Source organism: Mauremys reevesii, linkage group 22 (assembly GCF_016161935.1).
Source record: "Mauremys reevesii isolate NIE-2019 linkage group 22, ASM1616193v1, whole genome shotgun sequence".
In the NCBI taxonomy this organism is placed as follows: domain Eukaryota; kingdom Metazoa; phylum Chordata; order Testudines; family Geoemydidae; genus Mauremys; species Mauremys reevesii.
The window spans coordinates 3,818,875-3,836,547 of record NC_052644.1 but is presented as its reverse complement, the minus strand read 5'-3'; the positions used below and the strand labels follow the sequence as shown (position 1 = coordinate 3,836,547).

The 17,673-nt window shown below is 59.1% G+C and overlaps 1 protein-coding gene across 1 annotated transcript; it reads right to left on the bottom strand.

Annotated features, from left to right (window-relative positions):
• Positions 1 to 489: 489 nt before the first annotated feature.
• Positions 490 to 5,075, bottom strand: ZFP36 (ZFP36 ring finger protein). The gene is made up of 2 exons (XM_039511069.1): positions 4,893 to 5,075; positions 490 to 3,725 (listed from the first exon to the last, which is right to left on the bottom strand). Exons 1-2 carry the CDS (start codon positions 4,926 to 4,928, stop codon positions 2,727 to 2,729), a joined length of 1,035 nt encoding a protein of 344 aa, XP_039367003.1. The 5' UTR covers positions 4,929 to 5,075; the 3' UTR covers positions 490 to 2,726.
• Positions 5,076 to 17,673: the final 12,598 nt, after the last annotated feature.

Genomic DNA, 17,673 nt, shown 5'->3' with positions numbered 1-17,673 from the left:
GACTGAGGTCCTGACACCCAGCTCCTCAACGGGATCTAGGCACCTAACTCCCACTGGTTGTCCCCTAACCCCTGGGCCATGCTTCCTCTATTGAGCCATGCCTCAGTTTCCCCCTCTCTATCTTGTGTGGGTTGAGGTTGGAAGCGGTTTGGGGCAGAGCCCATCTTCCCTTCAGCCTCTGTGCAGTTAGGCCTTTGAAGATTTCCCCTCCCCACCCATTCTTATTAAAAACCCCATGTTTTGGGAGATACTCAGACAGCAGGTAGGGGGAAAGATATGGGACATCATGTGTTAGGCATCTTAATGGAATTTCAGCCCCATTGTGCATGTTTTGGTCTATATTCTTCAGATGAGATGAGGAGGGACTTGCAGTGGGGGTACACTGAGCCATCTCACAGGGCCCAGGCTGCAGGCCCATCACAAAAAACACACACACACACACACACCACACACCACCACCACCAAAAACACCAAACATGTCCGATCTCATGGCTTTCTTGGTTTTATTTCCACCATTTTTTTTTTAAATCCTCAAGATTCAGTAATAAAACACCACAAAGATGATTAAAAAAGCATTTGTCACTTATAAACATATTGCTTCCCGGTTACATCTGGCTGGATTGTTTTTCTCCAATTAACTTCTTAATAACACGGAAAAATATAATATATTATTCAGAATATTACAAAAAAGATAAATATAATATAAAATTCTGTCTTGAATAAATAAGGTTCCATAAATAATTTTGGTTTCTGGTCTATCATTAGAAAGGTAAACATCAGCTTGTTTGTTTTCTGTTTCCAAGAGCAACAGTTAAAAAGCAGGGGAATTGTTAGCACAGAAAACAGAACATGAAAGATCTCACTAGGCCTCTGAGCTGCCAAGAGGGCATCACACGCTGCCACAGCGGGATTTGGAGCTCGCTACCAGTGTTGCCAAAGCCGTGTGATGTTTAGTGCGGTTCTGAAAGCCCAAGCTTTGGGAGTCATGTGATCAGAGCAGAACCTTAGCTTGCCTCTACAAGAAAAAGCACGTTTTTATCCCGTGGGCTGGAGCGAGGAGCACTTCACAACCTCGGCTTTGTGCAAGGAGGCAGGCAATGCACACTCAGTGTCTCCCCCCTCGCCACCCCTTCACAGAGTTCTTGCTACATGGCAAGGGCTGACCGGTTTAACACTATGGCTTTGGACACCAACTCCCCGGAAATCAAGGTCAACCTTGCTGTCATGTTGACCGAGCTTAGCCACCGCATTCAAACTGGGAAGGGAGAGAAACGGACAAAGACCCCTCCCTCCCCATGACCTTCTTTGGATTCTGAGGGGGACGGGGACGACACACCACATCTTCCTCGCAAACTGCCCGATCACGTCACTGCTGCCTTCCTGCTCCGCCCAGAGATATTGCCGGCTCAGATTGCCTCATCTCCCCTTTTAGACACTGGAGCTTCCCTACTCTGGATAATTCCTTCCCGCGTCAGTTTCACCCTTCCTTTTGCAGCTGGGTTGTCGAGCCAGTGGAATTGCCATAAATACTGCAGTAATGCTACCGTCTTTGGCGATAAATACACCCCTCCGCCAACTTAAAGCGAGAGCTGTTTCACACCCATTAAGTCCAGTCGTTTTCAACCTGTGGTCCACCGACCCCTAGGGGGCTGCAGACCATGTCAAAGAATTCCAAAGGGATCTACACCTCCAGCCATAATATTTTAGGGGTCCACAAATAAAAAAAATAAAATAAAGTTTGAAAACCACCAACTGAAGTGAACAGAGTTACTCCATTCTCGCATACTAACGCTAGGGGACGTACTCCAGTATCGAGCCAGCTCCTTGTGAAAGGGGGCTAAGCAGGAGGACCGTCACCCTCTACCCCTCCCCCCACAAACAATTCAGGGACCCCTTCCTGAAATATTCACAGCATGAAATAAGGGTAAAGGCGGAGGAGGAAAGCAGCACCATTAGAGCCAAATTTATCCCACCCCAGACACCCCTATATGCTGATGTGGTCCACCCCAAAAAAAACTGCTACATATGGGGCATAAAACTGCACCCTCCCCATCCCACAGCTCCAAGTTAGTCCATTTTCAGGGCTGCACGCCGGCCCCACGGGGCTTTGCCCCTCACCCTCTGTAACATAGGTGAGTCCGGTGGAAAGTCTGACATGGGGGAGGCGCGGAGACCAGCAGTCCTTGACTTGAAGCAGGTGAGCACTCCCGGACGGCGGGCGTTGGGCAAGGCACTTTGGCGGTGTCATCTGGCACTTTAGGACGAGCGGGTGGAGGCAGGCGGGGGTGATGAGCCCTATACCGAGGGGGCAGCGGCCCCTGCTAGTCATGCCACAAGCACAGGTAGCGGGAGCAAGTTACTTAAAAAGGCGTGGCTACATCTGGCCAGGCAGGGAGCTTGGCTTCCCCAGCTGGCATCTGCTTTGTGCACATCTGGATGCATGTCCCCCCCCTTCCCTCCCCCACTGTGGGGAGCTCATGTCCCACACCAGGGGAGGTCACCCCAATCCCCTTCCACCCCCCAGACAGGAGCAGCTCCTGCCAACATCTGGCTGGGGAGCTGCTGTCCCCTCCCCAAACATCTGAACCAGCAGCTGGAGGGGCCATGGGGCAGTGTCTGGAGGGCTCTTGGAAGCAGGACCAGCGGGTCGCCCTTTGCTCCAAGGAATCGATTGCAACCCCTCCCCCTTTCTCCACCCCATTAGATTCCCTCCCTTGGCCAGGTTCCTATTCCAAAACCTCCCCGCTCTCCGACACGGAGATGCGGTTGAAAATGGGCAGGCGGCGGGTGCCACTCCAGGTCCCGCTGGTGGGCAGCATCTCGAAGACGGGCGATTCGGAGCCACTGAGGCTGCCCGAGCTGCTGTAGCAATCCTGGTCGGAAAGCGAGTTGGAGGAAGGGGTCCTGGGGAGGCCGGAGGCGACGGGCATGCCCGGGGCGGCAGCGTAGTAGTCCCGGGGGCTCTCGAAGGTGCCCAGCCTGCCGTTGCCACCACAGCGGCAGGTGCAGCGCCCACTGGGGGCGGAAGAGGCCAGGGCTTCTCCCAGGGTGGCCATGCGAGGGACGGGCTCCGAGTTGAGGCGGGCGAAGGGCGGTGAGAGGAGATCGCTGGCGGGAGGCGGGGAGATGGAGGGCGCCCGGGTGAAAGAGGCCGGGTCGGAGATGCCAGGCGGCGGGGAGCCCTGGCGGGCAGCAGGCACCCCGGTGTAGCTGAGGCTCTGGCGCAGAAGCTGCGGGGAGGCGGCCAGCCCCCGCTCTTCCGGGTAGTGGACAAAGTGGCAGCGGGAGCCGTAGGGGCATTCGCCGTGGAGGTAGAATTTGTGGCACAGCTCCGTCTTGTACTTGGGGTGACGGCTCAGGCTCCGCAGCTCCCCGGCCCCGTGGGCGAACTGGCACTTGGTGCCGTACCGGCAGCGGCCCGTCTCACTGTAGGTGCGGCACAGCTCCGTCTTGTAGCGGGCCGAGAGGGCGGGGGACGGCGGGGGCTGCAGCGGGGGGAAGCCAGGAGGAGGGGGTGGCAGGGCCCGGCCCTCAATCAGGCTGAGGGAGCGGTCGGTGCGGAACGAAGGGCGTGGGGCCGCCGGCTCGGGCAGGGAGCGCGTCTGCTCCGTGCTGGGGCTCCAGACCGTGCGCAGGGGCCAGACGTGGGAGTCGCCGCCGCCCCCCAGGGGCTCAGAGCCGGCCGAAGCATCTCGCCCCTCGCTCAGATTCAGGTTCAGGAGGTTCTGTAGGGCGGGGAGAGAGGAAAAAGCGGGGGGGTTAATGCCTGGCTCCGACACCCTCTCCGGCACGGCCACTTTGCCTACAGCAAACTCGGCATCTGGCTCTCCCCAGCGCCGGCTCTTCGGGTGGTGACTCACAGGCCCAGGGTTGGCACAGGGCCCAGGGTTATTTATAAAGTCCTCGGGCTGGGCCCGGAAAGGGGAAGGTTTTCTACGGGCACGGACCCCCCCCCCCACCCCGTTCCAAAGCAAAGGACCTTCTGCCAGCCTGCTGTAGGGGGGGCCGACAAGCGATTGCGGGGCACCGGGAGGGGGAAAAGGTGAGGTGCCCCCGAGAAATCAACGGGTGGTGGGGAAGGAGAAGTGACAGAGCTGAAGAGGGGACAGATCGCCATGGTGTGGGGACCCCACCCTGGTGTAAACCTAAACGGGGAACTGCCCTTTCCCCTCGTCTCTTTCCCCCCCCCCCCCCCCCCGCACCAAGGGGGTCCTCCACCCACCCAGAGAGGAGCCCTGCTCAAAACCCCACACAGCCCCTAAGCTGCACCCCCCCAAGTTCCCACGGCCCCCAAAGTTGCTATAACGCCCGGGGGCGGCCAGTCCCCCCCCCCCCCAGCAGCAGCCGCCCGGTATGGCGGCGGGGAGGAACGCCATTCCAGGGCACTTTAACCCTTTCCTGACCGCTGGGAATTTCTCCCCCGCCCCCCCAGTCGGGGCGGTGGACCCCGCTAGGGTCCGGGCCCTGTCCCCGAAAGGCTTTTGGAAATTGACCCGGCCGGCCAGACACTCGATCAGCCCCGGATCGCGAGTCCCCCCCAAAACTCGCAAAGCAGCAAATCGAGCCAAGTTCCCAACTCCGGCTCAGACCCGCGTTAGCAACTTTCGGTCCCTTTTTCCAAAGGTGGGGTGGGGGGGGGGAGCAGACAGAGTGGAGATCTTTTCGGGAGGGCTCCTTTCTAGCCCCCCCCCCCCCGATTTTTGATGCGATGCTGTGCTCAGACCACATCTGGCTCAGACCACAAAAAGTTTTAGGGGGGGGGGGTTCACAGCTGTGAGTTTTGGCAGGAGAAATCGCCCCCCATAAGTCAGTCTTCGCCTAGTTCAGGGGAGCCGGGCCAGCCCAGGAAACTCAGCCCACCCCCCCCCCCAGGAGGGGAGATCGCCTCTTACCTCGTACAAGGTTTTTACATCCACCATGGAGCTCATGGCGACTCAGGAGATGAGCGAGGAGCAACTGGAGAGAGAGGAGTGAGCGAGTCTGTCTGTCTGTCTGTCTGTCTTCCCCCGGGTGGGACCTGCTTTAACCCACCAGGGCTTGAGCTGAGCTGAGCTAGAAACCGACCGCTCGAGCAGCTCCTTATATAGGCGCACGGGGAGGCGTGGCTTCTTGTAGCCCCGCCTCCCATGAGCTCATCTTATTAAAAAAAAAAGCCACCCCTGAGAGTTGGGGTGGATAGATGGGCGTGGGAAAAGACCAAACCAAAGGGGGGGGGAAGCCAGGGAGGAAAGAGAGAGAGAGAGGAATGAATGAACAGATGGCGGGAGGAGGGGGAAAGAAGTGGGGGGCTGAGAAACAGGCCCCAGAAGGGGTCAATGTAGGGTGACCAGACATCCCGACATTAGGGGCTTTGTCTTATATACGCAACTATTACCACCCCCCACCACCCCCACCCCAAAACAATTTGCTACCTGGTCACCCCAGGTAAATTTGGTCACCCTTGGTAAACATCAGCGGTAGGGGGGGGCTGTTTGGCTCTGCTGGGAGCCAGATCAGGCTCATCTGGGTGATAGGATTTGTTCCCATCATCCTGGGGGGGGAGCCTGGCAAGCTTAGAGGCCTGGTTGAGCTGAAGAACAAATTCAGGAGGGTTTCCGGGCCAGGGGAATCAAATTTCCCATCAGCACCTGCAGTTTTCATTGCTTCCAACAGAGGTCGCATCCCATCGTCCTTTCAAGCTGCCTCTCCGTCCCCAGCCAAAGGCCGCAACCCGCTCCGGCTGGCTCTGAGGCTGGCAGGCCCCAGGGCGGCTGGCCTGGAGAGCTGGCACGCTCGCTGCTGCAGCACGGCCATGCAGGAGACACCGGGCACTCACGTTTACTGCGGCACCGTAGTACGAGCCGGGCCCCCGGCCGCTCACACGCACACCAGGGTGGCCTTTGGGCTGCTCTAACTCGTGCCCTGCGCCCTACAGATCAGGCCCCGTGTAACTTGCAGTGTTGTGATTTCTGGGCAATCTGGGACACTAGCCCAACGCTGTGATTTTCCCAACAGCGGGAAGGGCCTCCCCTGCTTCCACCTCGCCGATAGGGGAAAAGTCCCGGCCTCGGGCTAATGTGACCCCTCTCACACACAGGAACACCCCTGCTGGGGAGCGGGGCCAGGCTGGGGCACCGAATCGCCCAGTTGTCAATACCCCTCAAGAAGCAACATTGGCAGAGGCATCTGGTGACACTCCCCATCCCGGCCCACCACTTCCCTACTAATGGACACTGGGGGGGGGCAGAGAATAGCCACAACTCAGTGCACGCCAGTCACGCCCCCCGATCCGTCACCTATGGACCCTAGGGGGCAGAGAACAGTCACAGCTCAGTGTGTCCCGGCCACACCCCCAGCCTACCCCCTACCCTGGGGGCTAGGTGCGCTGGCCCGAGTTGCGTCAGCCTTTCAGTTCTCAGTTTGCTCACCAGGGACTGTTCACGGTGCCCCTCACCCCATATATCGGGGCTGCGTCAGCACCCGGGAAACGGGCAGGTTCCGGAGGCCGCCCAGCACACTCAGCGCGGCAGCGGCTGCTCCGGGTTCCCCTTTCTTGCAGCGAGGCGCCTCGTCAATGCAACGCTTTTGGGAAACAAACAAACGAGCGAGCGGGAAGTTTCCCACGCGCCCGCTCGCGTGCCGGCGCACCCCTCTGCAGAGAGACAGCAAAGCTGAGTCGGCCCCCGAGCCTCAGGAAATGACAAACCTCAACCAACCGGCAGGGCAAACCTACACCGTCCTCTGCAGTCACTGCAATGTTATGTCTCTCTCCAGGGCTTTCGCCCGTCTGCTTTCAAACAGGCCTAAGCCAAGAGCAGCATGGTCCAGTTCCTGCTGTGGGTGGGGGAGTGGGGTCTAGTGGTTAGAGCACAGGCTTGTGAGGCAGGACTCCTGGGTTCTATTCTTGACTCTGAAAGGGGAGTGTGTGGTCTGCCGGTGACCGCAATCATCCCAGGACTCCTGGGTTCTATCCCCAGCTCTGGGAGAGGAATGGGGTCTGGTGGTCTGAACTAGGATGACCAGGGAGCAAGTGTGAAAAATCGGGACGGGAGTGTGTGTGGCAGGGGTAATAGCTAAAACAAAGCCCCAAATATTGGGACTGTCCCTATAAAATTGGGACATCTGGTCACCCTAGTTGGAACACAGGGACTCCCAGGTTCTGTACCTGGCACTGGGAGAGGAGTGGAGTCTAGTGGTTAGAGTGGGAGGTGGGCAGGTAGACAGGATGCCTGGGTTATTTGGCTTCTTCACTCATTTGTGGTATAAGTAAGGCAGAATCTAGCCTCCCGTATATTCAGGAAGCCATCCTGGCAGTGTTACAGTGCAGCTGTCTCTGGGGAGAAATGTAGCAGAGGTGAATAACAGCAAGGGGTGAGGACAGGTCATGGCCAGGAAACCTGGTTTCACTGGCTACCCGGGAATCCCCAACAGCATGTTCCACAGCCTCTGTTTATGCTGGCTGCACCCCAGCTATTCCTCGATTCTGGGAAAGCCCCTTGGGGCCGTGGGCAACTGGGCGTATCTCGGAGCAGCCACTGGGCTGTTCTATGTTAGGTAGCAGACGTGGGGGAGATCCCCATAGCTGAGCCATTCTTCTCAGATGACACATCTGAGGAACTGTCCCAGATTGAAGTGTCAATAGAGGAGAGTTTGGAAGAAATAGATAAAGGAAACAGGAATAAATCACCAGGACCAGAGGGCATTCACCCAAGAATTCTAAAGGAATTCAGATATGAAATTGCACAACGACTAGCTGCGGTATGTAACCTGTCGCTGAAATCAGCCTTTGTACCGGATGAGTGGACGCTAGCTAACATGACGCCTGTTTTTCAAAAAGGCTCCAGAGGAGTTCCTGGCAATTACAGACCCATAAGCCTAACTTCACGTACCGGCCAAATTGGTTGAAACTATAGTAAAAAGCAGAATTATCAGACACAGAGATGAACACGATTGTTGGGGAAGAGTCAACATGGCTTTTGTGAAGGGAAATCATGCCTCACCAATCTACTAGAATTCTTTGAGGGGGTCAACAAGCATGGGGACCAAGGGGGATCCAGCGGATATAGCGTACTTAGATTTTCAGAAAGCCGTTGACAAGGTCCCTCAGCAAAGGCTCTTGAGCAAAGTAAGCTGAGATGGGAGAAGCGGAAAGGTCCTCTCCTGGATCAGTAACTGGTTAAAAGACAGGAAACAAAGGGTGGGAATAAACGGTCAGTTTTCCGAGTGGAAAGAGCTAAATAGAGGGGTCCCCCAGGGATCTGCACTGGGACCTACCACTTTGCACGGGCGTAGATGACACCCGGGGGGTGATCTTTCAGGGGGACCAGTGAAGGGGGGAACATGTCAAAGTAGGCCGGGAGGGGAGCCCGCACCCCTGGAAGGACAGAGAGCCCTGACGGGGTTAGGGCTTCCGATTTGGCTCTGCATCAGGATCCCACGTTTCCGGGGTGTGAATCACTGGCACACTGCCCCGATAGGCCGGGAAATCCCTGCTGAATCAGCCGCGAAAGTCCAAGGATCAATAACAACAACAAGGCGCTAACGAGACAGCCCCGGGGAGGGGATACCCCAGCTCTATGGGGGAGGGCGGGACAGGGATAGCCCAGATGGGGCAGGGAGATTGAGATATCCTGGGTCGGAGGGGAGGGGGCGAAAGGGGTTATGCTGGCTCTGAAGAGAGATGGGGATTTCCTGGCTCTGAGAGGCTGGGGATGGGATTGGGGGTGGGGGGGCATGGAATGGGGATTGTCCCAGGTCTAAGAGATCCGGGATGGGATGGAGGGGGGGATGGGGATTGTCCCGGCTCTGAGAGGCCCAGGAAGGGATGGGAATGGGGGAGGGGAATTTCCCAGCTCTGAAATGGCCAGGATGGGATGGGGGGATGGGGGGTTCCCTGGCTCTGAGAGGCCGGGGATGGGATGGGGGGACGGTGATTGTCCCGGCTCTGAGAGGCCCAGGATAGGATGGGAATGGAGGAAGGGGATTTCCCAGCACTGAAATGCCCAGGATAGGAGCCGGGATGGGCGTTTCCCTGGCTCTGAGAGACCGAGGATGGGAGGGGGTGGGGATGGGCATTGTCCTGGCTCTGGGAGGCCCGGCCTGGGGTGGAGTATCAGGGCTTCACAGCTGCTGCCTTCTCACAGTCTCGTGAATGTCCCAAGACCTGGAGCCAGCAGGCACCTCGCGCCGGGAGTCTTATTCCACTCGGGTAATTTCCTCAGCACTAGAAAGGCAGCAGGGCCCAGAGGTTCAGGCCCCCACTGCAGCACCAGGACGCCTGGGCTCTATTCGCAGCTGCTCTGTTGATGACCTTCCACAAGGCTGGTCTCCTGCCTCAGTTTCCCCTCCCACCCAGCTGTAAGCTGTCTGGGGCTGGCGCGCTCTGTGCCGTGTATCTGAATGTTCTATTTTAAACCACCATGTTCAGAAATCATTTGAAATCTCGTGTTTAACTTCCCCTGACTTTTAGGAGCACGAAGCCACAGTTCTGATTTGTTTTCCTGGGAGTCCAGATCCTCTGCTCTGACCTGTCATTCGGGGGAATCGGCTCCGTTGACCTTAACTCAGCAGCCAACCCCAGCGTGACTGCCTTCGATCTGGAGTGGTTTCTAATGGCACTCGCTTGCTCTCCGCGGCCCGGGAGGAGGGTCTGGCTCCGGTTTGGGGGAAGCGTGGGGGGAAGCCAGCGGCCCGCACACTTCCTCTGCTGCACCTTCTGCAGCCAGACTGTTGCACAATCCACCCGCATTCCCAGGAATCTCCCAGTGCCAGGAGGCGATGGGGGGGGGGCCCCCCGCTCAGGCAGGCCCCAGGCTGGGGATGAGCCGTCTCGACAGGCAGGGGGAGCCGGGGGCGGGGGAGGAGGACCGGGGTGAAATGTCCCACTTTGGAGATGGGCTGCACACGGCTTCGCTAGCCTGAAGTGGGTCTCCAAGGCCAGGGAGAGAACCCAGGAGTCCTGACTCCCGGACTGTCCTCCTGCAACCTCAGTCTAAACCAGTGGATCTCAAACTTTTGTACTGGGGACCCCTTTCACACGACAAGCCTCTGAGTGTGACCCCCCCCTAATAAATTAAAAACACTTTTTTATATATTTAAAAGTGACAGCTCGCAACCCCCCATGTAATAACCTTGCCACCCCCTGAGGGGTCCCAACGCCCAGTTTGAGAACCCCGATCTAAACACTAGACTCCATTCCCCTCCCTGAGCTGGAGTGAGACCCTAGGAATACTGACTCCTAGCCCTCTGATCTAATCACTAGACTCTGCTCCCCTCCCAGAGCTGGGAACAGAACCTAGGAGTCCTGGCTCCCAGCCCTCCCTGCTCTAACCACTAGACTCCGCTCCCCTCCCACAGCTGGGAACAGAACCCAGGAGTTCTGATGCCTGGTGTCATCTGCTAATGCTAGTCCCAACTCCATCTCGCCAGCCAATGTTCCACCAAGTCCAACATCATGCGCCAGGGCACGGCCGATTCCTGGTGCTTTGGAGAAAAGCCACCCCCCTCACACACAAGGCACGGGGCCGGCTGGCATCTGTCCTGCTGGACACTCTCGGTCGCCTGAAGATATGACCTAGAGATGGTGGGGCTGGGGGGGCATCCAAGCCACGTCATTTGCCGGAGGGCAAAACCACGCAGGGAGGGGACTTCCCAGCTAGCGGGGGTGTGTGGGGGGAGTGCTATCACTGTCACACTCAGGATGGGGTGCGGCTCTGGGCTGATGTTACGAGGCAGATTTATCTTCCTGATTCGCAGCTGCTCAACTCAGCCCTTCGCCGGGGAGTTCTCCTGGGTTTCTTGAGCTCCCACATCACTTGCTGCCCTCTCCGGCCGGCAAGGGGCTCCGTCCCGTCCTGGCCAACAACGACCTCACCTTGTCTCCTCAGGGCTTCTGAGCGGGGCTACAGCGAAGCCACTCACCTGGGAGTGCGCGCACCCAGCTCGCCCGCCCGTCGTCCGCTCTCCACATCGGCTTCCCAGCCCGCGTCAAATCACGTCGGTTCTTCTTTCTTTGATCTTCTCTAATATACACGCACGGCAACGGGCCTAGTGAGCGGCAAACCAAAGCAACAACCCTACCAAAACAAGACCCTCCAGCACGCCACGCGAGAGAACAAAGCACCCACGGCACACGTGCGGTCCCCTGGCGTAACGCCCGGTTGCGGGGCGCTCGGATACTGCGAGGATCGGTGGGGTGTAAAAACCCACCCGGAGTAGACAAGGCCGCACTGAGACGATGGCTTGGCTGCCCTGAAACATGGGGATCGACTGATCGGCGCGGATTTTGAAGGCCCGTCTACGCCACGATAAAAGACTCGCTGTGCCACGCCGCACAGCCCAGATCAGCTGACTCAGGCGTGCAATGCGGCGGCTAAAAATTGCCACGTAGCCGCGAGCCCGAACATCTACACTGCGGTTTTACAACCCCAGATCCTGAGAGTCCAAATCAGCTGAGCCGGGCCAGTCTTTTATCGCAGTGTAAACGTAGCCACAGAGCTAAAGGCCAGAAAGGACCATTAGGTTGTCTACTCTGATCTCTTGTACAGGGCCGCCCAGAGGATTCAGGGGGCCTGGGGTCTTCGGCGGCGGGGGGCCCCGCTTCGGCGGTAATTCGACAGCGGGGGGTCCTTCCACTCCGGGACCCGCCACCAGAGTGCCCCAAAGACCCAACACTTCAGCGGCAGGTCCCGCTTTGGAGGTAATTCAGCGGTGGGGGGTCCTTCCGCCACGGGGCAGAAGGACCCCCCACCGCCGAAGACCCTGAGCGGAAGAAGAGTGCAGGACCCCGCTCCAGGGGCCCCGAAAAACTCTCATGGGGGCCCCTGTGGGCCCGGGGCAAATTGCCCCACTTGCCCCCCCTCCCCCCCCGCGAGCAGCCCTGCTCCTGTATAACACAGGCCACTAAATACCCCGGCTGGATCCCAATAACTTGTGTCTACACACAAATCGCGCTAACCCAGAGTCCCAGGATCCATAGGCGCCACCTTCCTCCGGCACCGGTGGGTGCTCGCGGCCCCCTGCCCCTGGCCCCATCCCGACCCCACCCTTTCCCCACCCCTGCCCCGCCCCCATTCCAACCCCTTCCCCAAAGTCCCCACCCTAATTCCGCCCCCTCCCAGCCTCTATTGGACCCCCCCCCCCAAATCCCCATCCCGGCCCTGCCTCTTCCCGAGCACGTCGCGTTCCCCCTCCCTCCCTGCTGCGCGAAACAGCTTTTTCGCCACGCAAGCGCTGGGAGGGGGTGGGACAGTGGGCACACGGCGCCCGGAGGAGGCAGAGGCGGAAGCGAAGCAGAGGTGAGCTGGGTGGGGAGCTGCCGGTGGGTGCAGACCCTAGGCCAGGATCCCAAGAGGGTGAAGCCAGGCCCCAACGTTCAAGCCCTGGTGCTTGGCAGGGTAGACACAGCCCCATGAGGGCTCATGCTCTGGGAGTCCCCTGGTTGAGCGTGGGCCTGCGGAACCCAGGGTTATGAGTTCGATCCTTGAGGGGGCCATTTGGGGATTGGTCCTGCTTTGAGCAGGGGGTTGGACTAGATACCTCCTGAGGTCCCTTCCCACCCTGATCTTCTATGATTCTAAGAAGTGTCCCATGGGCTGAATTTCTTTGTCCTCCGCACATCAAGTCTGATGGATGCTCAAGTTTCCCCACACTGCACCACAAGCCAAGGGCAAGAGCAGGCACATTTGGGGAGGGCGCTAGGAAGCCCGGGATACGGCTGGTTGGACCCAGGCCCCCATAACGCAGTGTAGATGCTGGAGCCCCAGGTTGAGCCCCAGGGTTCGACAGTTCCTATCCTAGGGTTACCAACAAGTGTAGACGCTCAAGCCTGAGCTTAACAAGCCCAGGGTCTGCTCGCTCCGGTTCTACTAACCCTGGGCTTATGTTTCAGTGTAGCCAGCACCTATGACTGTCCCGTCCTCCTCGGTATTGACTCTTCCGCCAATCTTTGCTTTTCAAATTCCATCACCCACGGTTTTATATTGACTTCCGAATCATTGATGAAAACGCTGACTAGAGTCTGGTCTGGTGCCGAGCCCTGGGGAACCCCGCTAGAAACACCCCCAGGGATGGCTGCTTTTCGAGATCTGTGTTCGCCTGGTCTTCACCCATTTAACGTGGGTACCGTATCCTACTCCTGGGCAGAGCTATTGTCGGCAGCGGCTGCGCTCCTAAGCTCCGCAACAAGGTTGGACTGGAGGGTGGAGCACCCATCCAGGAGGCAGAAGAGCTGCCTCGCCCCCGATTCACCTCTGCGAATGGAACCACTTTTATTCCGAATGAGAGCGTTCACACAGGGGCTTAATCTGGTTTAACAAATCTGGTTTAATGATAGTCGCGCTGGTAGATTGCCCCCATATACATCAGACCACAGTCTAACGCCCTTTTGTACCTCTGTCGCATTTTGAGGGGCCAACCAGACCAGTGAGAGATTGCGTCACCACCCGGCCCGTAACCCTGGGCGCACTGAAATTTCCCCCAAATTCATCCAGGCCGTGCCGGAGACATAACCACGTTCGTTTGCTGCTTTCAAGAGACAGCTCACCCCGTTACCCGGCCTTACACGTGACTTTCACTCCAACACAGTGCTGGGCGTGCTTTATTAACAACAGGACAGAGGGGCAGCGATGCCAAGTAAGTGAAATCAAAGCAGAGACGGTTACAAGCGAATAAAAGTGAGACACGTGGCTAAAACGTTCTTTCAGATGGTTTCGCTCTCCAGTTACTCCTACTCCAGCACAGCTGACTGTCTCTCAGTCAGGACTTGCCATAGGAGTTCCAGGGGCCGGTTTCCCTTGTCTCCTTAGATGAAGGATAACTTGGGGGTTCACCGCCCTTCTCTTTCTAATCTGGCTTCTCTCTCTCTCAAAGTTCAGGGTGTGCAGCTTCCACTCCCCCTTGATACTCCAGCCCAGCTTTGTTTAGCTGTTATGTAAATATCCCTTCATTGTCTCCGGCCAGAAGCCAACCCACCTTTCTTTATGATCTAGTCATAGGATCGTCCTGCTGGAAGGGACCTCGATAGATCATCTAATCCAGTCCCCTCTTCTGATGCAGGACTAAGTATTATCTAGACCAGGGGTGGGCAAACTTTTTGGCCCAAGGGCCACATCTGGGTATAGAAATTGTATGGCGGGCCGTGAATGCTCACAAAATTGGGGGGTTGGGTTGGGGGCGGGGGTGAGGGCTCTGGTTGAGGGTGTGGGCTCTGGGGTGGGGCCAGAAATGAGGAGTCCAGGGTGTGGGAGGGGGCTCCGGGCTGCAGCGTGGAGTGGGCTGGGGATAGGGGTGAGTGCTCCGGCTGGGGGTGCAGGCTCTGGGGTGGGGCTGGGGGGTTTGGGGTATAGGAGGGTGCTCCAGGCTGGGATCAAGGGGTTCAGAGGGTGGAAGGGGGATCAGGGCTGGGGCAGGGGCTTGGAGAGAGACTCAGGGGTGCAGGCTCCAGGCAGCGCTTACCTCATGCGGCTCCTACGCGGAGGTGCGGCCTGGAGGTTCTGCGCGCTGCCCTGTCCACAGGCACCACCGCTGTAGCTCCCATTGGAGTGCTGGAGGAGGGGGGGGGCATGCCACAGCTTCCAGGAGCCACATGGAGAGGCCCCCGACCCTGCACCCCGGTGGGAGTGTCGGCCTGTAGGCCATAGTTTGCCCGCTCCTGATCCAGACCATCCCTGACTGGGATGCTCTTAAAACCTCCAGTGATGGAGATTCCACCACCTCCCTAGGTAATTTGCTTCCAGTGTTTAACTATCCTGACCACTAGGAAGTTTTTCCCAATGTCCAACCTGAACCTCCCTTGCAGCAATTTGATCCCCTCATTTTGTGGCCTGTCCTGGGTGGTTAAAGAGAACAATTTATCCCCCCCCACCCTTTATAATACTCCTTTATGTACTTGGTAACTTATCTCACACCCCCACACCCACACCCGCCTTCTCTTCTCCAGACTAAACAAACCCACTTTTTTCAATCTTTCCTCCTGGGTCACGTCTTCCAGACATTTCATCATGTTGCTCTCCTCCGGACATTCTCCAATTTGTCCACATCCTTCCCAAAGCCTGGTGCTCCGAGCCAGGCCCAGAACTCACGTCGCAGCCTGATCGACGCTGAGCAGAGTGGAAGAATCATTTCTCGGAGTCACGGCTTGCTTACCACACGCTTGCTAATGCAGGCGGGAATCATGCTTGCTTGTGTGTGTGTCTGTGTTTTGCAACGGGACGATGCTGTTGACTCACACCCAGTGTGTGACCCCTTCATGAGTTCCTATGGATCTGTTTATCGCATAGGTAGGGTGAACAGATGTCCCGATTTTATAGGGACAGTCCCGATTTTGTGGGTCTTTTTCTTATATAGGCTCCTATTACCCCCCCACACCTGCGTCCCTATCGGAGGACAAGCCAGCCCCTCTCCTGCCCCATTGTTACACTATATCCAGTGATGAGCTGCCAAAATATTAACAACCGGTTCCCTCCTCCTCACCCCATGAGGAGGTCATGCCCCCCCCCCCGGGACTCCTGCCCCATCCAACCCCCCACGTTCCTTGACAGCCCCGCCCCTGGATCCCTGCCCCATCCACCCCCTTTCCCTGTCCGCTGACTGCCCCGTTCTGCCCCATCTAACCCCTGCTCCTTCCTGACTGCCCCCCCTGGACCCTTGCCCCCATTCAATCCCCCTGTTCCCTGCCCTCTGACCGCCCCGACACTAATCCACCCCCCCAACTCCCCTGCCCTCTATCCAACACCCGCTCCATGCTCCCTGCCCCCTTACCGCGCTGCATGGAGATGGGGGGCCGGGCCAGGCCTGCGCTGGGCCGCTCGGCCAAGGTTGGAACCAAAGCCAGGGCACTCGGCCGGGGCTGGAGTCAGGGCACTCAGCTGGCTGGGGCCGGGCTGGAGCCGCGCTGCCCGGCCGGCTGGGCCCAGGGTCCGGGCCGGAGCCACGCCACCCAGCCGGCCGGGCCAAGGGGCTGGGCTGGAGCCGTGCCGCCCAGCTGGCCGAGGTCGGGACCGGGCTGGAGCTGCACCACCGGGCTGGCCGAGGTCGGGACCGGGCTGGAGCTGCACCGCCCGGCCGGCTGCGGTCGGGACCGGGCCAGAGGCGCGTCGCCCGGGCACGGGGTCGGGGGCCAGGCCGCAGCCATGCGGTGCCTCGAGCCCTCCTAGCACCCCCGCCCACCTGCCCGAGCAAACCTGCGGGAAGCCGCTGCTTCCTTCTCAGCTCTCCCAGGCTTCCCGCGCAAACAGCTGATTCACGGGAAGCCGGGGAGGGGGAGGAGAAGCCTCGGGAGCGTTCAGGGGAGGAGGCAGAGGCGGAGGGAGGTGAGCTGGGGCCGGGGGAAGGGCAGGGAGCTACTGGGGCTTTTGTTAAATTTAAAAGCACTTTTCGAACCAGTTGTCCTTCGCGGGACAACTGGTTCTAAACGGGCTTCTAAATTTAACAACCGGTTCCCGAGAACCGGTGGGAACCGGCTCCAGCTCACCACTGCCTATGGGTAGGGCACTTGGAGCTAGGGTTAAGGTTCCTATGAGCAGGGCGCCCCACCCTAGGGTTAGGGTTCCTATGGGTAGGGCACTTGTAGCTACGGTTACGGTTCCTATGGGTAGGGCACTTGGAGCTAGGGTTAGGGTTCCCATATCTCACCGGCTGACGTGCGCAGCGATAGGTTTCAAATGCTCCTTCACAAGGCCTGGTTGGGAGAAAGAGCCGAGCTGCCGGGCGCTGGGTTTGAATGCAGCCGTGTCCAGGGTCTCAGCCGATGCAGGTGCTTTTGCTGGCTTTCGCCTCTGCTAGTCCTAGAGGTGACCGAACGCAGAGAGGAGAGAGATCAGCACCTTGAGCTGTGGGATCAGCATTGACTGCGAGGGCTGAGTGTCCCCTAATGATCCCCCCACACCCCGCTCCCCACTGCCCAGCACCCCTGCCGAGCCCCCATCCTGCTCCCCAGCCCGGCGCCCCTGCCAAGCCCCCGCCCTGCTCCCCACTGCCCAGCACCCCGCCGAGCCCCATCCTGCTCCCCAGCCCGGTGCCCCTGCCAAGCCCCCGCCTCCTCCCACTGCCCAGCACCCCCGCCGAGCCCCCACCCCGCTCCTGCTCGCCCCAGCCTGGCGCCCCGCCAAGACCCCACCCGCTCCCCTCCGAGCCCCCATCCTGCTCCCTTAGCCCGGCGCTTCCTGCCTAGCCCCATCCCCTGCTCGCCGCAGCCCGGAGCTCCCTGCCAAGCCCCCACCCGCTCCCCCCAGCCCGGCGCTCCCTGCTGTGCCCTGCCCCCCCCAGCTTCCAGCAGCCCAGCGTCCCCTGCCGAGCCCCCACCCTGCTGCCCCTAGGCCAGTGCCCCCTGCTGAGCCCCGCCCTGCTCCCCACAGCCCAGCGCCCCCTAGTGCCAGGGCCAGCGCTGACTGGGGAGAGCGGCCCCTACTCAGCCCCCCAGGTACAGGCTATACCCGAGTGAGGACTGGCCATCACGGCACACGTTCTTTCTTGGCTCGAGGCGGATGGAAGCTGTGGGGACCGGGGAGGGGGTGGAAACCACAGCCCGGGGTGCAGCGGGTGAGAAGCAGGGTGAGAGGCCATGTAGCTGCAGCCCGGGGCGATCCGTGGGGCGGGAGAGGGGGCTCAGGAGGGGAGGGGGGCGGCCCGGTGGGTGAGGTTACGTAAAGAGGGCAGCCAGGAAAGCAAACATCAGCCCCTCGGCTAAAAGTAGCA